The sequence below is a fragment of the Nerophis lumbriciformis genome, linkage group LG04 (assembly GCF_033978685.3).
Source record: "Nerophis lumbriciformis linkage group LG04, RoL_Nlum_v2.1, whole genome shotgun sequence".
Lineage (NCBI taxonomy): Eukaryota > Metazoa > Chordata > Actinopteri > Syngnathiformes > Syngnathidae > Nerophis > Nerophis lumbriciformis.
Window position 1 is genome coordinate 37,300,509 of NC_084551.2, and position 27,979 is coordinate 37,328,487.

The window sequence follows — 27,979 nt, forward strand, 5'->3', positions numbered from 1 at the left end:
CCTCACTGAATACCACTGATTTTCACCCCCTTTTTTGTCATACATGTAGCTATGATAAAGGACACATGGTTTGTTATTCATAGTTTGCTTAACAGTAATAGAAAATTCTTATATGCTATAAGTGACCAAGACGTCTGAGATCAAAACTGGGAATATAATCCCAGAGAAGGGGGAAAAAAACAGTCAGCTATTTTTAAGTTCAAGAAACAATATGATTAGGTTATATATACATGCGTATATCCTACATAAAAATTTGGTTGGAAAGTTAGACTAAATTTAGACTTGTATAATACTGTATAGCCACTGTCCATTGATTGTCTAGTTAGCTAACATACACAATCTGGACTGTGGTCCTAACTTTTACCCCTGTTGGCTTTTACAATCTTTATCTTCATCATTTATTTCAACTTCATGTTATTCAAGTATGACATTTTTAAATGTAATTAATTCCATTGACAAGCAATCCTATTGTGGTCATACTCTTGTTTGCTAGCGGCTAGGATTTCAGTACTATTGAAGATCTTTGCTCCATCTCCACTCTGTGGTAACATTATTTTCACAAAATACAACCAATAGTACGTTAATGTTAAATCCCCCGATTCCTATTTTCAACAGTCCGCTCATTTGAGCAGGAAAACGCTGAACACCTGCCCGGTGTCTTTGTTTTCTACCTGTCAACTGTCGGTTTAGGCCAGTGATTTTCAACCTTTTTTGAGCCAAGGCACATTTTTTGTGTTGACAAAATCCGGAGGCACACCCCCAGTAGAAATCATTAAACAACGAAACTCAGTTGGATATGAATTTAAACCATAACCAACCATGCATCAATATAGCTCTTGTCTCAAAGTAGGTGTACTGTCACCACCTGTCACATCACGCCGTGACTTATTTGGAGTTTTTTTGCTGTTTTCCTGTGTGTAGTGTTTTAGTTCTTGTCTTGCACTCCAATTATGGTGGCTTTTTCTCTTTTTTTGGTATTTTCCTGGAGCAGTTTCAGGTCTTCCTTTGAGCGATATTTCCTGCATCTACTTTGTTTTTATCCTTCTTCGTGGGGACTTTGTCGATTGTCATGTCATGTTTGGATGTTACATTGTGGACGCCATCTTTGCTCCACAGTAAGTCTTTGCTGTCATCCAGCATTCTGTTTTTGTTTACTTTGTAGCCAGTTCAGTTTTAGTTTCGTTCTGCATAGCCTTCCCTAAGCTTCAATGCCTTTTCTTAGGGGCAACTCACCTTTTGTTTATTTTTGGTTTAAGCATTAGACACCCTTTTACCTCCACGCTGCCTCCCGCTGTTTCGACTTCTACAACGCAATTAGCTACCTGCTGCCACCTACTGATATGGAAGAGTATTACACGGTTACTCTGCCGAGCTCTAAACAGCACCAACACTCCTTCCTTAGCGTAAATGACCGCCATAACCACAACACCAGGGGGAGCTCCACTAACCACGTTAAACCCAGATTGTGATCTAACAAAGGTCTTAACTCATTCTCTTTCTAAGCCACATCAATGTGGAATGCACTCCCAACAGGTGTAGAAGAAAGGGCATCTCTATCCTCCTTCAAAACCGCACTAAAAGAACACCTCCAGGCAACTTCAACCCTCAACTAACACCCTCCCTTCCTCATCATACCTCTTCGGATTGTAAACAATCAAATGTAGTCACTTTTTCTTATAATTTCTGATCTCTCTCTCTGTGTCCAATACTTGCTGTACATATGTACCAAGTCAGACCTACACTGTTCCAATGTCAATTTCTCTGATGATGCAATTGTTGATGACTGAAGTGTTGATAACAACCAAACTTAAATCTCCCCCCCCCCCCCCCTCCATATCCCACCCCCCGGATTGTAAATAATGTAAATAATTCAATTTATATACTGTGATGATTAACTTGTGTGATGACTGTATTATGAAAATAGTATATATCTGTATCATGAATCAATTTAAGTGGACCCCAGCTTAAACAAGTTGAAAAACTTATTCGGGTGTTACCATTTAGTGGTCAATTGTACGGAATATGTACTTCACTGTGCAATCTACTAATAAAAGTTTCAATCAATCAATCAAACTCAACAACAGCACATCATTTACATACTATAATTACTGGTTTGCAAAAAATATTTTTTACCCCAAATCGGTGAAATTAGATAATCTCCCACGGCACACCAGACTGTATCACAGTGGTTGAAAAACACTGGTTTAGGCTGCTCGCCGGCTCCTCGTCACCACTTCAAGATGGCGGCCGAATTTCTCGCGTCACAGCAGCCAATGCTGTGTCTACTTATAAGATGTCTATGGGCACGACCATTTTTTTTTCTTTCTTGGGACGCAGATGGCACATATTAGTGTAAAGAGGCCTGTTGTACAGCAAAGGAAAAACAAGGAAAAAAAGCTATTTAATCTAAAATGGTAAAGGTTGCTGAAGTCGTCGAAAAAAACCAAATTACTGTTCGTTTAGTGAAGGTGAGCCTCGTGTAATGTCCACTATTGATTTCTATTTTAATCCGTCATACGTGCCGCTCCCTTACAGTAATTTGTATGAAGTCATGTCAAAGGTGCAGTTTCTCAGAAGTCCTCCAGCATTGGTCAGGAGTTGATGAGTCAGCGGGCAGAGGAGGGTCTTCATCCCGCCTCCGAGTCCTCCCTGCCCGCTGACTCAGTGCCTTCGAAGCATCGTCGTTCACCTGGGACTTGGAGCAGAGCAGCGGCATCCTCTCCGGAAACACGAGCATCCAACATGAACACAGACATGGCCAAAACAGCGTCTGGTAAGCCATTTTCTGACCTTAAATACCGAAATAGGATCATTCAAATGGGTGCATATTTAGTCTCCCGACCGGCTCAATGTGATAAATAATCTCCATGTTTGACATATACGTTGTGATATTTGCCCGAATGATGTATCGATATTCATGAATATGACAGAGATAGCGATGTAGACCCCGGTTTATGGGCATTGCGAGCATTAGGCTATATGTCCTCCCATCTTTATCAAACATTGTGTTCTGTATTTGTCTTTTTTCATCATACTTTGTGCAATATATTTAATAACGCGGCCACTTTTATTGACCCACTTGCGCTTGACTGTCCAGCGGCCCCAATATGCAGCATAATGCAGACGGACCCCACCCAAGATGCTGATGCTGCCCACCATTGAGGCCTAGAGGGCGTCATCACTTTTCTCACTGCTAGGCTACACACCATGCAAACTCAACATTTTATCACTGTCAAACGAACATGGACATCCGCTTGTTCAATAGGACCGACTGAATACTGGACATATATATGAACATTTGCACATTGTGCTAAAACTAAATTAGCATTTTGAAGACAACAGAGCTCTTCTTGTTTTAGAGCAGGGGTCGGGAACCTTTTTGGCTGAGAGAGCCATGAAAGTCAAATATTTTAAAATGTATTTCCGTGAGAGCAATATAATATTTTTTTAACACTGAATACAACTAAATGTGTGCATTTTTAAGTAAGACCAACATTTTTAGAGTATAATTAGTCTCCTATTCTTTTTAATAACATTGTTATTCTGAAGCTAACCAATAATAAATACAATACTTCTTACCATTAATGCGACTTCTTGAACAGGTGCGGTAGAAAACGGATGGCTGGATTAAAATGCATGAAAATGTTTTATATTTTTAACGTTATTTTTAACACTGTGATTACCAGCGGAATTATTCATTACTTATCGTGTTGAGCAAAGTCAGCCAAGATTTATCTGAGAGTCAGGTGCAGTCATCAAAAGAGCCACATCTGGCTCTTGAGCCATAGGTTTCCTACCCCTGGTTTAGAGGTAGCAGCATGTGTTAATTGTGGTGGTTTGCAGACTTCATGGCATCAGACGGATCTTTTGGAAGCTGTCATATACAAATATTTAGAAGGATGCAGTGCAAACGACGCCTATCCATCTATTTTATTTACTGTACTGCTTATCTTCGTTATGGTCACGTGCAAGCTGGAGCCTATCTCAAATAACTTGGAGAAAAAGGCGGGGTACACCCTATAGCAGGGGTAGGGAACCTATGGCTCTCGAGCCAGATATGGCTCTTTTGATGATTGCATCTGGCTCTCAGATAAATCTTAGCTGACATTGCTTAACACGATAAGTCATGAATAATTCCGCTGGAAATCACAGCGTTAAAAATAACGCTCAAAACATAAAACATTCTCATGCATTTTAATCCATCCATCCGTTTTCTGTTGCACCTGTTCAAGGTTGCGGGTGGCTCAGCCAATCCTAGCTGTTCTTCGGGGTACAGGAGGGTCGCATTAATGGTAAGAAGTGTCTTATTTATTATTGGTTAGCTTCAGAATAACAATGTTATTAAAAAGAACAAGAGACTTATTTACACTCTAAAATGTTGGTCTTAAAAATGCACGCATTTAGTTGTATTCAGTGTTAAAACATATTATATGGCTCTCACAGAAATACATTTTACAATATTTGGCTTTCATGGCTCTCTCAGCCAAAAAGGTTCCCGACCCCTGCCCTCTGGACATGTTGCACAAACTGCACAATATTGTTAAATACTCAAAGATGAGAGTATTTGGGTAAGTTTTCAACAGATGGGCAGCCTTCCAGCACCTGGGAAACATTTTGGGTGTGGTGTGAGGTGGCTTGCCTTGCTCAAGGGAACACGTGACGTTGACATTTCCGCCCATGTTTTCAGCATGCAGTCTGTAATTGTCTTTGTATTCAACATCAAAGCTAAGTTTACCAAATGGCTAACGTCGTCGTCAAACGATCCTCTATACCAGGGGTCCCAAAACTTTTTGACTCGGGGGCCGCATTGGGTTAAAAAAATTTGGCCGGGGGCCGGGCTGTATATATATATACATATATATATATATATATATATATATATATATATATATATATATATATATATATATATATATATATATACATTGTCTTTATATTCCAGCGAGTTAATCCGTTTTGTCATTTAACATCAATTAACATTGATGTTCATCAACATTTAACATTGCCACCTTATCGATGGGAAAATTCATTTTTAGACAATATGATTTGCCTGAGCGGCTAGGAGACACAGAGAGTAACAAGTGGTATAAAATGAATTAGAAAGGAAAGATAAAATACAATAAAATAAATAAATAAAAACTTTAACACTTTTTTTTAAATTTGGGACTTCCCGTGGGCCGGACTTTGGATGCTGGGGGGCCGGATCCGGCCCGCGGGCCGTAGTTTGGGGACCCCTGCTCTATACGACAAGACTCCTCTGCTAGTTTTAACAATCCACTGCAAAAACGCTAGCCAAAAGATCCAGGAGTCATTTATTTTCTTTTAAAGAACCTCCTGCAAATATCCAAGTCAAAGATCCTCTATATTAGACAAGAGCGCTTTTCTATTTTGAACTATCTACTGCAAAAATACAAGTCAAAGATAATCTATATGGGACAAGAGACCTTTTTTTTCTTTAATTTTGAAGTATCTACTGCAAAAATACAAGTCAAAGATCATCAATATGTGACAATAGGGGTTTCTGTTTTGATTGAATACTGTAAAAAAACTAACCAAAAATCCATATGACAGGAGCACTTTTCTGTTTTAAAATGACACTACCCAAAGATCCTCTATAGGACAGGAGTGCTTTTTTTATACTTTTGAGTAACCTACTGCACAAATCCAAGTCATAGATCATCTATATATGACAGGAGTGCATTTCTATTTGAAGGATCTACTGCAGAAAATAAGTCTAAGATCCTCTATTTGTGACGAGTGTGCTTCAGTTTTGATGAAATACTGAAAAACGCTCACCAAAATCTTCAGAATAACTTTTCTTTTTTGAGGAATCTACTGCAAAATTACAAGTCAACGATCCTCTATATGTTAGAGGGTCATTTTTATGTTTTGAATGACCAGCTGCAAAAACCGAATCCAAAGATTCTCTCTAAAAGAGAAGTGCTTTTTTTTTTACTTTTGAGGAAACTACTGCAAAAGTCCATGTCAGAGATTCTCTTTATGTGACAGAAGCACACTTGTGTTTTGAAGGACTGACAGCAAAAACCATAGATAAAGATCCTCAATGTGACAAAAGTGCACGGCTGTTTTGCAGGATAAAAAAAACACTAACCAAAAATCCTTTATTTATGAGAGGAGCATTCATCTGTTTTGAAGGACCGACTGTAAAAAACGTAGCCAAAGATCCTCTGTATGTGACAGGAGTGTGCTTCTGTTTTAAAGAACCTACAGGAAAAATGTAGCCAAAGACCTTCTCTATGAGAGACTTTCGCTACTGTGCCAAGTTTTAATGACCTTGATGTCAGTTTTGATGGTGTCACAGAAGCCAAAGACGTAAAAGAAGTCGTGAGTAAGATGAATAACACTAAAGAAGATCATTCAAAAACAAAGTACACAATATCAACACAACATAATTGTTATTGTGTTGGAATGATCCAAAAACTCCCAATGACAAAGACAGTTCAGGAAGTGTTGGAGACCAGCCAGCCCTGCGGTGAGCAAGCAAGCTATAGTAATAGTACACACTTATGGTAGTAGTATACACTTATAATAGTAGTAGTATACATACACTTATGGTAGTAGTATACACTTATAATAGTAGTAGTATACATACACTTATAGTAGTAGTATACACTTATAATAGTAGTAGTATACACTTATAGTAGTAGTTTACATACATTTATAGTAGTAGTTTACATACACTTATAGTAGTAGTAAACACTTATAATAGTAGTAGTGTTCACTTATAGTAGTAGTATACACTTATAATAGTAGTAGTATACACTTATAGTAGTAGTTTACATACATTTATAGTAGTAGTTTACATACACTTATAGTAGTAGTAAACACTTATAATAGTAGTAGTGTTCACTTATAGTAGTAGTATACATTTATAATAGTAGTACTATACACTTATAGTAGCAGTATACACTTATAATAGTTGTAATATACACTTATAGTAGTAGTATTCACTTATAATAGTTGTATGCATACATTTACAGTAGTAGTTTATATCTATTTTTAGCAGTAGCACACAATTGTAGTAATAGCTTAATCAAACTTAAGCATAGTATTCATAGACTTATAGTAGTAGTACACACTTATATTAGTAGTGTACATATATAGTATGGATTTTGTCATGAATTTTACTTGTGTAGTGCTTTTTATTCCTTCAAGGTACTCAAAGCGCTTTGACAACATTACTTTATTTACCTACGGATGACGCAGCAGCAGGAGCAGCTGGGGTCACAGTATTTTGCTGAAGCGGTAATAGGAGAACTGAGTATCAAACCTGCAACCTTCAGGTTGGGAGACAACTGCTCTTCACCTGAGCCATGCTGCCCGAGTAGTATACATACACTTACATTAGTAGTATATATACTATTCCTTTGCTAGGTTGAGAAGGCCTCGGGGCTATAGAGGAGTTCAAATGGGGAGAAGCTGTTGGATGCCTGGGCAACTTCTCTAACGGCAAAGAGCACGTGGGGAATGAGCTGGTCCCAATTACCACCTTTCTCCGCATCTTTTTCAATGTCGCGTTGAACCTTTTCACCAGACCGTCCGTCTGGGGATGGTACACTGAGGTCCGTAACTGCTTCACTTTCAACCATGTACACAAGGCTTTGACGACTTTAGCCATGAAGCATGTGCTCTGGTCCGTCAATATTTCTTCGGCGATGTCCACCCGGCTAAAGAGCAGGAACAGTTCTCGAGCCACCGCTGTGGCGGAGCAAAGGGAAATGACTTTGGGGAAGCGAGTGGCATAGTCCATAATTACCAGTATGAACTTATGGCCTCGGCCTGATTTGAGCAGAGGCCCGACCACATCCAGTGCCACCCGGGAGAATAGGACCTCGGTGATAGGCAGGGGAATGAGAGGGTTACGGACAGTGGGGCGGGGTGCAACCTTCTGACACACTGGACAGGTTCGACAGAAGTCCTCCACAGCCCTCTTCAACCCTGGCCAAAAAATCTCCCCAGCACTCTGTCATAGGTTTTTTGGACAGCCAGATGTGCCCCCATCTGGCGAGTATACAGCCAGATGTGCCCCCATCTGGCGAGTATACAGCCAGATGTGCCCCCATCTGGCGAGTATGAGCTAAAAAGAGAACTCGGTACACAAAGTCCTTAGACACCAACAACTGTTCGCTTTCATCCCACCCCTTAGCTGTGACCACTCGATACAATAACCATTTTTTTACAACGAAGTGAGGAGAAGTCAGGTTACTCACCCCCTCACAAGGCTGGTCGTCGATGACCGACACATTCCTCCAGGCAAGTTCCAGATTTGGATCCCTCCACTGGGTGGTGGCAAACTCCCCTGGTGTGGCGACACCATCCATGTCCACCTTGGGAAATTCTGAGAATACTTCACTCTCCTGGCTGGTGCGGGCCCCCAGTTCTCTCACGGCTTCCCTCTCGTCCTTCTACTGGTGTCACGGCAAGGTGCGTTGCTGCCTGCGTGAAATGCTGGATATACTGGCAGTTGCCCTCTATGACGGCCACGTCCTGGCGCCGGGGCCTCCTCTTGCTGACTCCTGCTGCCCAGTACCTCTCAAATAGAGCGCAATCGGTTCCAATTAGCAGTAGAACAAGGAGGTTCGGGATCACACCAGCCTGGACGGTGGTCTCACCTCTGGGTGTCTGCAGCTGTAGGGAGGTGGTTGGGTACTGCTGGACGTCACCGTGAACGCAGGTCACTGGAACCATCTCTCCCTCAGCGGTGGCCACCAGATCCGCCCGCACCAGTGCGATGGAGCTGCCAGAATCTAATAGAGCATGCATATCCAGAATCCACCCCTCCCACTCTCACGGGCAGGGTGGCTCGTCTTGTTTTTTCGTGGGCCCAGCAAGAGGTGACGCCTGGCAAGGAGTTTCCGACACAGTCTCCATAATGACGTCCCGACCTCGCTCCCTGTCTGTACAGTCCCAAGACAGGTGGTCCTCTTGGCCACACACATAACAACTTCGGCGGGGTGGGGCTCGGGTCTGTGGCACCTGTGCTTTTGCATATTATGGAGGCAATCTCTGGGCTACTGGTACAGCTGCTCTTCTCCTCTCTTTGCCATTACGCTCTTCCCCCACCGGGTGGCAGGCTGGTTCACACTTGGATGTCTTCAACATATCTACACTTACTTGGTCATATTCAAGCAGGGCTACTGGCTCATCTAATGTGTTAGGGCTTACCTGGGACGCATACTTTTTAGAGTCGGGCGGCTACGCACGTATGCATCTGTCCAACACTAGCCTTTCGATCCATGGTGAACCAGTGCCGGTTGTCAACCAACTTTGTGTGAAGCGCACAAGTGTAGCTACTTGTGGTCGAGGTGGCTGGGCTTGGTCATACTACCAAGTATGTTAACGTTGGGCAGGCAGGCTGTAGCCGTGTCGGGCAAGAATGGCTGCTTTTAATTTGGCAAAGTCCCGGGCATCTGCAACACTTGAGTCTCTGCAGGCTCTCTGAGCCTCTCCAGTTAGAAATGGTGCCAGTATACAGGCCCACTCTTCCGTCGGCCAGCCCTCTCTGGCTGCAGTGCGCTCAAACACCTCAATATAGGCTTCCACATCATCATCTTGGATCAGCTTTGTCAGCACTTTGCTTGGTGCACATGTTAGCGTAGCATCCTTTTCCACTTTCTTGCAAAGTTATTTCACAGCCGTTTGTAGTTCGACCTGTGTTTGTAGGTAGAGCAGTCAGGGTTTGCTCCATGTTGCTTGGCGTTGACCAGTTACCCGCATTCTCCACAACTTGTGGATGCTGCCCAACACCAATACGCTGAGTAGGCTTCAGTTCTCAAGAAAATGTGTTTATTTAACAAAGGCGGGGGAGGGTGAATACATATATTCAACTTAAATCACCCTCCCAGTAGCGGTATTTCTCATCATGCATTTCATCACATTAGCATTGTCCAGCATAGTTTGCCTGACAACAGGCAAAGCCTCAATTAGTATATACTGTCTATACATCGAGCATTATGTTTGACAGAAAGTGGAGTGTGCATCTTACCGCCCGACAGCGTCCTATGCAGAGGTAGAGTGAGCCCAGGTTCAAGCTGCTGCATTTTTGGCCTAAGCTGATCAGAACCCAGGTGTCCTCCTTTGGTGACTAGTCACAGCAGTCATCATCTCCAGCTGATTGGGGAGGAATGCAGGTAGGTACCGCCCCTCAACCACTCTGCGAGGGCCACATCTCTGAAGAGCTGAACCTGGGCACACCTCTTACCGCCGATAGGACGCCAATCAGCCCGGCCCCATAGAGACACTCCACAATACACTTATAGTAGTAGTACACAGTTACAGTAGTAGTACACACTTATAGTACTTGTATACATTTATAATAGTTGTATATTTTTCTAATGGTAGTATACATACAATTATCATACTTGCCAACCTTGAGACCTCCGAATTCGGGAGGTTGGGGGGGGTATATTTATAGCTAGAATTCACTGAAATTCAAGTATTTCTTATATATATATATATATATATATATATATATATATATATATATATATATATATATATATATATGTATATATATATATATATATATATATACTCATTGTTGTATTTGAAAGTGCAATGCTTTGCAGCCAGTAGCACAGCCTTTAAAGGAGCATAGGTATGGACAGCATCTGTGAAATTTAATTTGCAGGAAAGGAGTGAGTTTAGGGTTGAATTGTCCATTCTCGTTCTATTCTCTGTCACTATCTTTCTAATCATGCTCAACACCTTCTCTGATGACTTACAAGCGTACTTCGTCTTCTTACTCGTCGTCGCCATGATTGTTTCTTCTTCGTTCTTCGTCTCCTTCTTGTTGTGTGTGCAGTTGTGCACTCTCCAAAAGCAGTAGATGTTATAACGTGACTGGGCCTGCACGCTGTTTATATGGAGAAAAAGCGGACGTGACGACAGGCTGTCCTCACTCAGGCCCCTATGGACCTGGACGGGGCGTGCTTTGTTGTCCGGCTGGAAATCGGGAGAAATTCAGGAGAATGGTTGTCCCGGGAGATTTTTGGGAGAGGCACTGAAATTCGGTTGTCTCCCGGAAAATTCGGGAGGGTTGGCAAGTATGACAATTATAGTAATAGTATACACTTATAATAGTAGTATACATACCTTTATAGTTGTAATTTACATTCACTTATACTAGTAGTAGTATATTCACTAATAATAGTAGTATGTATGCACTTATAGTTATAGTACACATTTATAGAAGTAGTTTACACTTATAATAGTAGTATACATACATTTACAATAGTAGTACACACTTGTCATAGTAAAATACAATTATACTAGTTAGTATACACTTATAATAGTACTATATATACACTTATAGTAGTAGTTTACACTTATATTAGTAGTATATATACACTTAAAGTAGTAGTATACACTTATATTAGTATAAACACACATATAGTAGTAGTCTACATACACTTATAGTAATAGCAGACAGTTTACACTTACAACACTTAGGTTCTGATTTACTAAAGATTTACGTGTAATAAAACATGTGCGAATTTGATAGCACATGCAAAACTGATCTACCAAAGGTGTGCAAAAGGGGATTGCATCTGTTAAGTGAGCAAAATAAGACGTGCAATCCATTTTGCGTGTTGGTCTTCATTAACATGCAAAATACATGCTGATTATCAAAACACCCACAATACTGGGAGGAGAAAATGCTAATATCATTATTTACACACGCACATTGTGATTTATCAACACGGTTTTGCGAGCACTATTTTGCATTTTATTGCTAGCACGTGTCAGAAGGAGGTGCAAACTGACAGTTCCACACATGGCTGCAGGACCGTTGCTTGCGCCTCACAGACAAACGATGGACAGACATGAATCCTGCATCCTACGTGTGTGTGTGTCAACATTTTTGACGCTCAGAAATAATAAATATTAGACACGTTGTCTATTCAGAAACATCATTTTATAATTGTATAGCTGCTACAGGACTTAAGGAGCTGATTAAATCAAATTAAATTGATGCACTTTGGTGTCTGCTTGTGTTTTGTTTTAATGTCGTTCATTTTTTTGTAATTCAGGAAATATATTATACATCTCCAACATGAAAAGACGTCTTTCATTGTGTATTTTCCTGTCTGTGAATCATTCCAGACGCACAAATGCACTGATGATGCCATCCACAGCCTCGCGCACAGAATTAAGTGTCAGTGCGCATATGTTTCTGTTGTCTAGATTGCGATTCAGAAAAGCTGTTCTGGATTATAGATGTGTGCTACTGGTTCAACATATTGCACACACGAAGGAGCATGATAGCATGAATGTGCCGAAAATGATCGTCTGTCTTCATGGTAAAAGCCCCGTCTGCATGCAAAATCTTAGTTTAAATAAGGCGATCTGCACCACTGTTCAATTGCACACACAGTGTTAGTAGATCACCTGCAACACGCCCACTTATAGTACATGCTATTTTATTTTCTGTACACACTGTTTAGCGTGTGGTATTTGGGTCTTAGTAAATCACTAAATTAACCCTTATAGTAGTGGTACACATTTGTAGTAATAGTACACACTTATAATAGTAGTATACCCTTATAGTAATTGTTTACATACATTTATAGTAGTCGTATACACTTATAGTACGTAGTAGTTTACATCACTTATAGTAGTAGTATACAGTTATGTTAGTAGCATATTTACATTTATAGTAGTAGTTTACATATATTAATAATAGTACTATACACTTATAGTAGTATTATTACTTATAGTAGTAGTATAGCATACATACAATTAGCAGTTTACATATAGTAGTAGTACACTGCAAAAACTGAAATCTAAGTAAGATTAAATATCTCAAATAAGGGTGATATTTGCTTATTTTCTGTCTGATAAGATAATTCTTCTCACTAAGCAGATTTTATGTTAGAGTGTTTTACTTGTTTTAAGGGTTTTGGCCCTAAATGATCTCAGTAAGATATTACAGCTTGTTGCTGAGATTTTATGACCTACATTGAGTAAAACATGCTTGAAACTAGAATATCAACTGTTGCAAAGCTGTGTCATCAACACTCACAAGTATACAACTACTTTTTTAAAGTAATAATGTCTTACTTCAAGCATGAAAAAAAAAAAATCATCACTTTGACACAATTGTGTATCATATTAAAACAGATGACAGCCAAATGGACTTTGCTGTTTTATTTTCAATGAAACAATAGAAAATATGTACTCATATAGTAGTACACTTGTTATTAGTGAGAATATACTTATTTTAAGGTATTTTTGGGTTCAGTGACTTTAGCTAATTTTACTTGTTTTGGAAAGTCTTGACAAGCCAAATTTTCTTGTTCAGATAATTTTGCTTAGTTCAAATAAAATACCCCTCATTTTTGTATTTTTAAATTCTTGTTTTTGAACACTGACTTTTTGCAGTGTACACACTTTCCCTGTATGTTGTTGTCACATGCTGTAATTGGTACTCCTATGGCATGTACAGTAAAGCAGGTGAGGTCAGACTGCATCACATCATATTGAGCACATGATACAGGAAGTAGCTGATAGGTCAACAGGAAATTAATTATTTTACACGCACACACACACACACACACACACACACACACTCTCTCGCCTTTCTTATCGACCACCAAGTGAAAGTGAGCGATAACATAAGGTACACCTGCACAGTCTAATCTAATACTGCCTTGATCGTGCTTTGTGTGCGTATGAGTACAACTGTACTGCGTCATACTGATTGCTGTTTCTAATTTTCTGTTCCTTGACCTTTTAGTAAAAGTGTGGCGCAGTGTAAGAATAATTGTGGTGGTACTTGGTGTAAAATGTTGGAGAAGTATCGGTATTGTCCACAAATTTGAGATCCAAAGAGTGAATTTATAACAATTTATAATAACACTTGTCAAGTTACACAGCGTTGAAACACTTGACTGCCTGTTCAGTGCAAAATAAGCTTCAAAATAAAAGCACAGCAGTATTAACCATGATCCTACCACAGCATCGAACAAAATTCAGCCATTTTATTATGTTTTATTGTCAGCCAAGATTTGAGCATATACTAAAGTTGTATTGTCATGGTAGCATACAACAATAAAAACAGAATGATGCCAGCTAGTGTGTGCGAGTTTGTGTGTAAACCTCTATGATGTGTTTTTTTGTCATGTGTTATTTTATGATATATTTATTGTCGTTTTTATCAATATTTCCGTCGTATTTATTGAAATAAAAACAGCTCTTTCCAGTATATGGTATTAGATTGTGAGTGCATTGTTATCGTGACAGCTAGCTAAATAAAAGAGCTTCTTTAATGAATTATTAAACAAAAGGAGGCCTCTTAAGGGCATTTTACCAAATGGCGAAGTTGAGGTGTTTTTTTGGTTGATGATGATGATGATGATGACGATCATTATGATGATGGTGATGACTCACTTGTTATTACATTGATGTTCCTCCTGCAGCGTACAAGGAGAAGGTGAAAGAGCTCTCCGTCTTCTCGCTCATCTGCTCCTGCTTCTACCCAGAGACACGCAAGCTCGCCAAAGAGTTGGAAGGTAAGAAAACAACCATCATGCATGTCGTAAACATTAGACTGTGAATTTGTACTGTTGTTATGAATACATTAGACAGGATTATTATTTACTGTTGTAATAAACACATTTGACAGGATTAATTGGTACCCGTTGTAGTAAATATATATGAGACAGCAGTACTGTTCTAATGACGACATTAAACAGCATTATTTGTACTGTTGTAATGAATATATTATCCATTCATCCATTTTCTACCGCCATTCGACAGCAATAATTTGTACTGTTAAATGCACAGGCATTCTTGCTATATGTATATTATTAGAGATGTCTGATAATATCGGACTGCCGATATTATCGGCCGATAAGTGCTTTAAAATGTAATATCGGAAATTATCGGTATCGGCTTCAAAAAGTAAAATTTATGACTTTTTAAAACGTCGCTGTACGAAGTGGTACACGGACGTAGGGAGAAGTACAGAGCAGTTGCGTCTCCCAGTCATACTTGCCAACCCTCCCGATTTTCCCGGAAGACTCCCGAATTTCAGTGCCCCTCCCGAAAATCTCCCAGGGCAACCATTCTCCCGAATTTCTCCCGATTTCCACCCAGACAACAATATAGGGGGCGTGCCTTAAAGGCACTGCCTTTGCGTGCTGGCCCAATCACATAATATCTAGGGCTTTTCACACACACAAGTGAATGCAAGCATACTTGGTCAACAGCCATACAGGTCACACACACTGAGGATGGCCGTATAAACAACTTTAACACTGTTACAAATATGCGCCACACTGTGAACCCACACCAAACAAGAATGACAAACACATTTCGGGAGAACATCCGCACCGTAACACAACATAAACACAACAGAACAAATACCCAGAACCCCTTGCAGCACTAACTCTTCCGGGACGCTACAATATACACCAATATATACACCCCCCTGTACCCCCCCACCCCCCAAACCCCGCCACCCCCAACCCCGCCCACCTCAACCTCCTCAAGCTGCTGTTTTGAGGCATGTTAAAAAAAATAATGCACTTTGTGACTTCAATAATAAATATGGCAGTGCCATGTTGGCATTTTTTTCCATAACTTGAGTTGATTTATTTTGGAAAACCTTGTTACATTGTTTAATGCATCCAGCAGGGCATCACAAAAAAATTAGGCATAATAATGTGTTAATTCCACGACTGTATATATTTCTGTATCGGTTGATATCGGAATAGGTAATTAAGAGTTGGACAATATCGGAATATCGGATATCGGCAAAAAAGCCATTATCGGACATCTCTATATATTATACATAATTAATATGTAGTGTTATAATGCATATATTAGACAAGAATAATATATACTGTTATAATGAATATATTAGACAGCATTAATGTGTACCGTACTGTTGTAATTAATGTTAGACAACAACATATATATGTACTGTTGTGACTGAGCATACATGCAAGATAGACATGATTAGTATGTACTGTTGTAATGAATATATTAGACACCCTTAATATTCACTGTTGTAATGAACATACATGTATGTTATATATATCAGACATCATTAATATGTGCTGTCGTTAATGAACATGCGTGTTATATATATATATTGTTAATCTTGTTTAATATAAGTCATTACAACAGTACATAATATTAATTCAGTTGTAATGAACATATCAGACAGCATTATACCGTACTGTTGTAATGAATATATTAGACAGCATTCATTTGTACTGTTGTAATTAACATATAAGTATTTTATACATATCAGACATGTTTATTAAGTACTGTTATTAAACATGATGAATATATTGTCATGCCATACAGTACAGGCCAAAAGTTTGGACACACCTTCTCATTTAATGTGTTTTCTTTATTTTCATGTCTATTTACATTGTAGATTGTCACTGAAGGCATCAAAACTATGAATGAACACATGTGGAGTTATGCACTTAATATAAAAAGGTGAAATAACTGAAAACATGTTTTATATTCCAGTTTCTTCAATATAGCCACCCTTTGCTCTAAATACTGCTTTGCACACTCTTGGCATTCTCTCGATGAGCTTCAAGAGGTAGTCACCTGAAATGGTTTTCACTTCACAGGTGTCATAGTGTTGATGCCTTCAGTGACAATCTACAATGTAATTTTAGTCATGAAAATAAAGAAAACGCATTGAAATGAGAAGGTGTGTCCAAACCTTTGGCCTGTACTGTACATGCATGTTATGTACAGTATACTAAACAGCGTTAATATATACTGCTGTAATGAACATATTAGACATTATTATTATTGTTATGTACTGTTGTATTGAATATATTCTGGATATATTTAACAAACATATAAACGATGAGGTGGCGACTTGTCCAGGGTGTACCCCGCCTTCCGCCCGATTGTAGCTGAGATAGGCTCCAGCGCCCCCCGCGACCCCAATGGGAATAAGCGGTAGAAAATGGATGGATAATATGTATTGTTATAACGAATATATTAGACAGCATTAATATGTATTGTTATAATGAATATATTAGACAGCATTAATATGTATTGTTATAATGAATATATTAGACAACATTAATATGTACTGTTATATTGAATATATTAGACAGCATTAATATGTACTGTTTATGAACATGTTTATGTACATATTATGCATGATTATTATGTACCGTTGTAATGAATATAATATACATGATTATTATGTACTGTTGTAATGAATATAATATACATGATTAGAATGTACTGTTGTAATGAATATATTAGACAGTATTAATATGTACTGTTGTAATGAATATATTATACATGATTATTATGTACTGTTGTAATGAATATAATATACATGATTAGAATGTACTGTTGTAATGAATATATTAGACAGTATTAATATGTACTGTTGTAATGAATATATTATACATGATTATTATGTACTGTTGTAATGAATATAATATACATGATTAGAATGTACTGTTGTAATGAATATATTAGACAGTATTAATATGTACTGTTGTAATGAATATATTATACATGATTATTATGTACTGTTGTAATGAATATAATATACATGATTAGAATGTACTGTTGTAATGCAAATATTAGTCAGTATTACTATGTACTGTTGTAATGAATATACTGTATTAGACAGTATTAATATGTACTGTTGTAATGAATATACTGTATTAGACAGTATTAATATGTACTGTTGTAATGAATATATTAGGCAAGATTCATATGTACTGTTGTAATGAATATAATGTATTAGACAGTATTAATACAGTATGTACTGTTGTAATGAATATATTAGGCAAGATTCATATGTACTGTTATAATGAATATAATGTATTAGACAGTATTAATATGTACTGTTGTAATGAATATAATGTATTAGACAGTATTAATATGTACTGTTGTAATGACTCCTCTCTGAGCTGCCACCTTAACGTGGTAGAGGAGTTTGTGTGTCCCAATGATCCTAGGAGCTATGTTGTCCGGGGGCTTCCATGCCCCCTGGTAGGGTCTCCCAAGACAAACAGGTCCTAGGTGAGGGATCAGACAAAGAGCAGCTCGAAGACTTCTATGGAAATGCAAGAACCGAGACTCAGATTTCCCTCGCCCGGACGCGGGTCACCGGGGCCCCCCTCCGGAGCCAGGCCCGGAGTTGGGGCACGATGGCGAGCGCCTGGTGGCCGGGCCTGTCCCCATGGGGCCCGGCCGGGCACAGCCCGAAGAGGCAACGTGGGTCCCCCCTCCAATGGGCTCACCACCCATAGCAGGGGCCATAGAGGTCGGGTGCAATGTGAGCTGGGCGGTAGCCGAAGGCAGGGCACTTGGCGGTCCGATCCTCGGCTACAGAAGCTAGCTCTTGGGACGTGGAACGTCACCTCGCTGGGGGGGAAGGAGCCTGAGCTAGTGCGCGAGGTAGAGAAGTTCCGGTTGGATATAGTCGGACTCACCTCGACGCACAGCAAGGGCTCTGGAACCAGTTCTCTCGAGAGGGGATGGACTCTCTTCCACTCTGGCGTTGCCAGCAGTGAGAGGCGACGGGCTGGGGTGGCAATTCTTGTTGCCCCCCGGCTCAGAGCCTGCATGTTGGAGTTCAACCCGGTGGACGAGAGGGTAGCTTCCCTCCGCCTTCGGGTGGGGGGACAGGTCCTGACTGTTGTTTGCGCTTACGCGCCAAACAGCAGCTCAGAGTACCCACCCTTTTTGGATTCACTCGAGGGAGTACTTGAGAGTGCTCCCCCGGGTGATTCCCTCGTTCTACTGGGGGACTTCAACGCTCATATTGGCAACGACAGTGAAACCTGGAGAGGCGTGATTGGGAAGAATGGCCGCCCGGATCTGAACCCAAGTGGTGTTTTGTTATTGGACTTTTGTGCCCGTCACGGATTGTCCATAACGAACACCATGTTCAAGCATAAGGGTGTCCATATGTGCACTTGGCACCAGGACACCCTAGGCCGCAGTTCTATGATCGACTTTGTAGTTGTGTCATCGGATTTGCGGCCTCATGTTTTGGACACTCGGGTGAAGAGAGGGGCGGAGCTTTCTACCGATCACCACCTGGTGGTGAGTTGGCTGCGATGGTGGGGGAGGATGCCGGACAGACCTGGCAGGCCCAAACGCATTGTGAGGGTTTGCTGGGAACGTCTGGCAGAGTCTCCTGTCAGAGAGAGTTTCAATTCCCACCTCCGGAAGAACTTTGAACATGTCACGAGGGAGGTGCTGGACATTGAGTCCGAGTGGACCATGTTCCGCACCTCTATTGTCGAGGCGGCTGATTGGAGCTGTGGCCGCAAGGTAGTTGGTGCCTGTCGTGGCGGTAATCCTAGAACCCGTTGGTGGACACCGGCGGTGAGGGATGCCGTCAAGCTGAAGAAGGAGTCCTATCGGGTTCTTTTGGCTCATGGGACTCCTGAGGCAGCGGACAGGTACCGACAGGCCAAGCGGTGTGCAGCTTCAGCGGTCGCGGAGGCAAAAACTCGGACATGGGAGGAGTTCGGGGAAGCCATGGAAAACGACTTCCGGACGGCTTCGAAGCGATTCTGGACCACCATCCGCCGCCTCAGGAAGGGGAAGCAGTGCACTACCAACATCGTGTATGGTGCGGATGGTGTTCTGCTGACCTCGACTGCGGAAGTTGTGGATCGGTGGAGGGAATACTTCGAAGACCTCCTCAATCCCACCAACACGTCTTCCTATGAGGAAGCAGTGCCTGGGGAATCTGTGGTGGGCTCTCCTATTTCTGGGGCTGAGGTTGCTGAGGTAGTTAAAAAGCTCCTCGGTGGCAAGGCCCCGGGGGTGGATGAGATCCGCCCGGAGTTCCTTAAGGCTCTGGATGCTGTAGGGGTGTCTTGGTTGACAAGACTCTGCAGCATCGCGTGGACATCGGGGGCAGTACCTCTGGATTGGCAGACCGGGGTGGTGGTTCCTCTCTTTAAAAAGGGGAACCGGAGGGTGTGTTCTAACTATCGTGGGATCACACTCCTCAGCCTTCCTGGTAAGGTCTATTCAGGTGTACTGGAGAGGAGGCTACGCCGGATAGTCGAACCTCGGATTCAGGAGGAACAGTGTGGTTTTCGTCCTGGTCGTGGAACTGTGGACCAGCTCTATACTCTCGGCAGGGTCCTTGAGGGTGCATGGGAGTTTGCCCAACCAGTCTACATGTGCTTTGTGGACTTGGAGAAGGCATTCGATCGTGTCCCTCGGGAAGTCCTGTGGGGAGTGCTCAGAGAGTATGGGGTTTCGGACTGTCTGATTGTGGCGGTCCGCTCCCTGTATGATCAGTGTCAGAGCTTGGTTCGCATTGCCGGCAGTAAGTCGGACACGTTTCCGGTGAGGGTTGGACTCCGCCAAGGCTGCCCTTTGTCACCGATTCTGTTCATAACTTTTATGGACAGAATTTCTAGGCGCAGTCAAGGCGTTGAGGGTATCTGGTTTGGTGGCTGCAGGATTAGGTCTCTGCTTTTTGCAGATGATTTGGTCCTGATGGCTTCATCTGGCCAGGATCTTCAGCTCTCACTGGATCGGTTCGCAGCCGAGTGTGAAGCGACTGGGATGAGAATCAGCACCTCCAAGTCCGAGTCCATGGTTCTCGCCCGGAAAAGGGTGGAGTGCCATCTCCGGGTTGGGGAGGAGATCTTGCCCCAAGTGGAGGAGTTCAAGTACCTGGGAGTCTTGTTCACGAGTGAGGGAAGAGTGGATCGTGAGATCGACAGGCGGATCGGTGCGGCGTCTTCAGTAATGCGGACGCTGTATCGATCCGTTGTGGTGAAGAAGGAGCTGAGCCGGAAGGCAAAGCTCTCAATTTACCGGTCGATCTACGTTCCCATCCTCACCTATGGTCATGAGCTTTGGGTTATGACCGAAAGGACAAGATCACGGGTACAAGCGGCCGAAATGAGTTTCCTCCACCGAGTGGCGGGGCTCTCCCTTAGAGATAGGGTGAGAAGCTCTGTCATCCGGGGGGAGCTCAAAGTAAAGCCGCTGCTCCTCCACATCGAGAGGAGCCAGATGAGGTGGTTCGGGCATCTGGTCAGGATGCCACCCGAGCGCCTCCCTAAGGAGGTGTTTAGGACATGTCCGACCGGTAGGAGGCCACGAGGAAGACCCAGGACACGTTGGGAAGACTATGTCTCCCGGCTGGCCTGGGAACGCCTCGGGATCCCCCGGGAGGAGCTGGACGAAGTGGCTGGGGAGAGGGAAGTCTGGGCTTCCCTGCTTAGGCTGCTGCCCCCGCGACCCGACCTCGGATAAGCGGAAGAAGATGGATGGATGGATGGATGTTGTAATGAATATATTAGGCAAGATTCATATGTACTGTTGTAATGAATATATTTTACATGATTATTATGTACTGTTGTAATGAAAATATTAGACACTATTAATATGTACTGCTGTAATGCAAATATTAGACAGTATTAATATGTACTGTTGTAATGAATATACTGTATTAGACAGTATTAATATGTACTGTTGTAGTGCAAATATTAGACAGTATTAATATGTACTGTTGTAATGCAAATATTAGACAGTAGTAATATGTACTGTTGTAATGAATATATTAGGCAAGATTCATATGTACTGTTGTACATGCATGTTATATATATTACTGTAGAGCGTATTAATTTGTACTGTTTAATTAGCAGATATTGAGGTGAAGCCGATAAACAAGCGCGCCTCTGGGCAGGCGTTTGAGGTGATCCTGAAGCCCCTGTCTCCAGTATCCGAAGTGGGCCACGGCCTGGCTTCTCCCCCCAAGAGAGACATTTCCTTGGACGACATCGAGAAAAAACTGGAGGCGGCTGAAGAGCGGAGAAAGGTGACCTATTCAGCCATCGTAAAAGAAAACAAAACTCGGTTTTGGTGTCATTTTGTCAATTTGTTCTTCTTTTCAGTACCAAGAAAGTCAGGTGCTGAGGACTTTGGCGGAAAAGCGAGAGCACGAGAGGGACGTTTTGTTCAAGGCCTTGGAGGAGAACAACAACTTCAGCAAGATGGCCGAGGAGAAGCTGCAGATTAAGATGGAGCAAATCAAGGAGAACCGCGAGGCCCATCTGGCAGCCATGCTGGAGCGTCTGCAGGAGAAGGTGACGCATGCACGCCTCCACACTCACACAACACCAACAATCACATGAAGCCATATTCTTATCGGGAGAAATATTTATTAATATCACCGAAATGATATCAAAATACATCAAATATGATATAATGAGAAAACAGCAGCAGCATTTTTTTAGGACACTAACTGTGTATAACAAAAAATAAATAAACAACAACAACAGTGGTGATCATGTGATGTTTTTTTTAATTTTACCTAGAAAATATATTATAAATATTGTATAAATAAAATTCAAAATTTTTGGCAGAACAGTATAAGCATATCTATATTAAAAATGGCAGCACACTAACTTCTTAGAAAGCTAAAATGAAATTGTCATGGTAACAGTATTTAAGAAAATATATTAATTTACAGAAATACAATCTAACTTGTGTAGTGGGGAAAAAAAACAGTGGATTTTCCATTAAAAAAATGGTTGCACATTGAAATGGTTGGAATTTATAAAGTCAATTTAAAATAATGAGTCTGAATTATTGGCAGTAGTGTAAATATTGCAAGGATAAGTTCTAATTTTGTGAGAGAACAGTATATTTAATTTTTTGAATTTATTTTTCTGCAGAAAACAGCAACTAATAAAAAATAAACAAATTACATTTACAAAAAAGAATAACAAAAATGTGTTATTTGTCTTATTCTTTTTTGTAAATATTATGTGTCTCTTAGAATATGTTGTAATGTTGATGTAAAAAAAGAAGACTAATAAAGATATATGTAGAAAGTTAAAAAAAAATTCCCAAAATGTTGTACTATTCTGAAAATCTTATGTTTTGTTTGAGGGAAAAGTTTTAGTACTACAGGATTTTTAGAGATGAAAACTAATTATGTCATTAACAGACACAAATCATTTATAATTCATTATCACAACAACAACAACAACAGTTGCAACATTGGCAGCTTATTGCTAGGCAGAATTTACAGCCTAAAGCTGAGATAACCCAATGACAAAAATGAACATGCTTTGAACACAGAGGAAAGTTTGTTTGAATCTTTTTTTGATTGATTGAATTATTTATTTCAAACCTGCACAGTACAATAACACACATTTTTATTTTTATTTTTATTTTTTTACACTTTGGCAGGGACATTTATGCAAGGCTTGAAAAGGGGTTGGTTGAAGCAGATGCTTATAATATCCCAACCCCTCTCACTCATTCCACATTCAACATAAACAATATAATACAAGAACAATACTATACAAACAAAAACAAGAAAAGCTCCTGTACACTAACAATACAATAGTACCACTGTTACTATGGGACAAGACAAGACGAGACAAAACACACACACACACACACAGGCCCAAACACTCTCTCTCGTCGCTCTGTGCTGAGGGCATCACTCTCTTTCCTCCTCGTACTTCTTCAGTATTTCTTTTTTAAACAGTCTTTTAAATGTAATCATGTTAGAACAGGTTTTTAACTCGTCCCCTAAGTTGTTCCACAGACTGACTCCACGCACTGAAATGCACATTGATTTTAAAGTTGTTCTAAATTTAGGAAAATATAATTTGTTGTTTCCTCTTAGACTGTAACTATGGTGAGCATCTCTATCCTGGAATAGGTTCTGTATATTGGATGGTAGAGAGTTTTGGGATGCCCTAAACATAATTTGAGCAGTTTTAAAATTGATCACATCGTGCAGTTTAAGTTGTTTTAACTCCATGAATAGTGGATTTGAATGATGTCTGTAGTGAACATTGGACACAATCCTAATGGCCTTTTTCTGCAGAGTGACTAAAGGCTGTAGATGAGATTTATAACAATTTCCCCAGACTTCAACACAATAGTTTAAATATGACATAATAAATGAATGATACAATAACAGCAGAGCATTGGTGTTCAATAAATGACATGATCTCCTCATCATTCCAACACATTTAGCAACTTTTGTCCTCAGGTAATTTATATGAGGCTTCCATGATATATTTTCATTTATTACCACTCCTAAAAATGAATTTTGTTGGACATATTCTATTGGTGTATCATCAATAACAATCCTGATGGGTATATTACTTTTGCGATTGCTAAAGAGTATGATTTTGGTCTTCTTTAAATTCAGAGACAATTTGTTGGTATTAAACCGAGTTTTTAACTTGATCATCTCCTCAGTTACAGAGGCCAGAAGTTGCTTCATGTCGTCACCTGCACATGTAATGGTTGTATCGTCAGCAAAGAGGATGAACTTCAGCAGTGTTGATACTTTACATATTTCGTTAATATACATTATAAATAGTGTGGGTCCTAGTATCGACCCCTGGGGGACTCCACAGGTTATGTTCATGAGTGTAGATTGATGTTGGTCGATCTGAACAATCTGCTGTCTCTCATTCAAGTAGCTCTTCAGCCATTTCCCTGCGACTCCCCTTATGCCATAGTTTTCCAGTTTATTTACCAAAATCTGGTGGTCAATGGTATCGAAAGCCTTTTGCAGGTCAATAAAAATTCCAAGTTGAAAAGTTTGACAGTGAAACTGCGAATGGCTCATTAAATTATTTATATCACTCTGTATGCGATATAAAAGCTCTCTCTCTCTCTCTCTCTCTCTCTCTCTCTCTCTCTCTCTCTCTCTCTCTCTCTCTCTCTCTCTCTCTCTCTCTCTCTCTCTCTCTCTCCTCGCCGCTGACCAGGAGAGACACGCGGCGTTGGTGCGCAGGAACAAAGAGCAGAGAGACGTGCTGACACCATGAGGCGTGCACCAGTGCCAAGTATGATCTCTGTCACTCCGTCCAATCCGTCCCCTTCATCCGTCCTTCATCAGCGCTCCTCTGAGAACCCACTCCAGAACACGAGTACGTGCCAGACGTGGAGGACATCACCACCATGATGACACTACACCGGTCACCTGTCAATCAATCAACTTAGCTGTCAGTATTAGCCAGGATTTCTTGATTTTACAGAGGGATCTTATTTTGTAAATATTATTTCATCTATCTATCTATCTATCTATCTATCTATCTATCTATCTATCTATCTATCTATCTATCGGTTTTCCTGTGCATTGTAAGTTGGATGTAGACTGACGTTGGCAATGTATTCCTGATGATGATGATTTTTTTTGTGTGTGTACCTAATATGCAGCCAAACATCTGTATCTTCAACATGCACGCTTGGAATGTACAACAATACAAAAAAACAACCCTCTGCAATGTGATTGGTGCTTTATTTATGATATGATTACGATCCAAACGTCTTCACTCAAGAAGTCTCTTTTGTAATATACAGTACAGTAATACTTACAGTGCAGTACCATTTATGTCTGCTTGTGTCCTCCGCTGCTTATCTGCCCGTGTACCCCTCCCCCACCCTAACGTTTTCTTCATAAATTTCTCTGTGAAAGCTTTGCTTAAAGAATAATAAACATTTGGGGTTCTGTGAACATGAAACATCCAGTGAGTTTCTCTGCAAAAAGACACTAAAATGTATGTCAACTGCCTAATAAAGAGTCAAGGCTTGCAGTTTTTTTGTGTGGGAAAAGTCAATATGATAAAAAATATATATATACATATTTTCTAATGTAATGTTAATTTTTTAAATATTTGAATGTATGATGATTTATTTTATTTGTTTTTAAGGTGTTTTGTTTACTGTAATATATTGCTCAAGTGAAATAGATGTTCACTGAGCCACCACTAAAGGTCAGTATAATCCTTTAATTACTGTAAACTACAAAGTTCAAGTTTTTGGACTTGCCTTGTAGGTTCAAAAGTTCAAGAAGATGTCACTGAAGTGCTTATCCACATTTTTGAAAAAGCTGATATTTTGTGTATGTTTCAAGTACATGATGATACAGTATTAACAGTTAAACTTCCAAAAAAACAACATTAAGTGTGTGCATGTGAGCGCTTTTATTGATTGATTGAGACGTTTATTAGTAGATTGCACAGTACAGTACATATTTTGTACAATTGACCACTAAATGGTAACACCCCAATAAGTTTTTTTAAGCGTTAATTGTTGTCTATCTGTGTTGGCCCTACAATGAGGTGGCGACATGTCCAGGGTGTACTCTGCCTCCCGCCCGAGGGCATTATATTCGACCGTGTCGGAAAATAAAAGCGTCGATGTTCATCTTCAAGATATACATATTCAAAATGATAGTTGATAATATCCACTGTCAATAAAATGTAAGTGCGAATGAAAATACAGCTTCATTACTTCAGTCATATTTTTTGCGCTGAAGAAACTTTTGCGCCAGACTTCTTCTGCTTGATGTTGCCTTTACTGCCACGTGTGGTGGAAAAAGTGTATTACAGTTGAGTACCGCGGCTGAGAAACAGATATTTTTTGGCGGCCCAACAATGAGCCCTGGCCCTATGGTTAGGAAACATTGACCTGGATTCTAGAATTCTTGACCATAGGGAAGTGTGTAGAATGTAGAATAAAATCATCATATGTCCACTATAAATTAAATAGTAATAATAATGATACAAATTATAATAATGCAGACAGATGATATCAACTAAAAACTAAATAATTAAAAAGCACCAAAATCACAAATCATCAATTTATTAAACTAATATATATATATATATATATATATATATATATATATATATATATATATATATATATATATATATATATATATATATATATATATATATATATATGTATATATATATATATATATATATATATGTATATATATATATATATATATATATATATATATATATATAGTTATATGAAAGCAGATACCATATGAAACAAAATAGTGGTTTTAGTGATAATATTGATAGTAGAATTCATATGTATATACAGAATGATAATAAATGATAGAGCAACAAGGAGTAAAACATGAAACAATCAAGTATATCTAAATAATGAATAAAAAAATGTACTCAATAAAAAATTTTACCCACTGGAAAAAGTTGGTACACTAAAATAATAAATACAACAAATTTAAACAAAAATGACAATAAATGTTAAAATGCATCCAAGAAAACAAAAAACTAAATGTAAAGTACCAAAATCCACAAACAACAATTTGATGTATGCCTGAACAAAATAAAATGCAACCTGCAGTCTCAGCTCATTTATTTAAAAAAGTTTGCTATATTTTTGTTTAAAACAAAGTCACTGTAGCCTGCAGTGTCCTCAGAAGTTAGGTCAGGTAACTAACTATATTAACATGAAAAAAAAATCACATTTTATTAAGTATTGATTTGCGGAAAATAGTAACAAAAATACATGATTTAGTATAAATACGAATAAGGCTCAAATAGATGCCTGTTACTCTCTGCAGGTGAGTAAAAAAAGATGCTCTTAGCCACTATAATGCAATATTATAGTGTCGTAAAACATTCAATAAGCGCTTGACTTCATCTTTGTCTGCACAATAAAACGTTCCAAGAAAAATCACCTGGGTCGGTCGCAGCTGCCTCCTGCCGCCCCTGCTTGTGAGCGCTTGTCCTCCATTGTCCGCTTCCTGTTCACACTATTGTCTCCGCTTTGGACCAACCCAAGGCGGTGAGGTCAGGGCAACATTGTAAAGGATTTCCTCTGCGCGCTTAATGATTTCCTGGCTTTTCAGCAGGGCAACAATACTTTTTGGCTTCGGTTACGGACTTACCTGCTGCAGCGGAGGAGCAAGACCACAAAAATGGAACACCTCCATTCCTTTCATATCAGCTTCTATGGAGCGTGGACGCTTGATTAGGTACACCTGCACAGTTGCTTAGTACAAGCATAGGACACTTGATTAGGTACACCGGCACAGTTGCTTTCAAGCATAGGACACTTGATTAGGTACACCTGCACAGTTGCTGACTACAATCATAGGACACTTGATTAGGTACACCTGCACAGTTGCTGACTACAATCATAGGACACTTGATTGGGTACACCTGCACAT

General features: G+C 40.0%; 1 protein-coding gene across 2 annotated transcripts; it reads left to right on the top strand.

The window, feature by feature from the left end:
• The first annotated feature begins 2,424 nt into the window (after positions 1–2,424).
• stmn2a (stathmin 2a) lies at positions 2,425–25,580 on the top strand. Of its 2 annotated transcripts, none has more exons than XM_061954489.2 (5): positions 2,425–2,773; positions 14,442–14,534; positions 21,654–21,826; positions 21,903–22,094; positions 24,753–25,580. In XM_061954489.2, the coding sequence occupies exons 1-5, from the start codon at positions 2,602–2,604 to the stop codon at positions 24,810–24,812; spliced, it is 690 nt and encodes a 229-aa protein (XP_061810473.1). In that variant the 5' UTR covers positions 2,425–2,601; the 3' UTR covers positions 24,813–25,580. The 2 variants fall into 2 exon arrangements, with proteins under 2 accessions (XP_061810473.1, XP_061810465.1); XM_061954481.2 differs by having other exon boundaries at positions 2,430–2,773; positions 21,651–21,826.
• Positions 25,581–27,979: the final 2,399 nt, after the last annotated feature.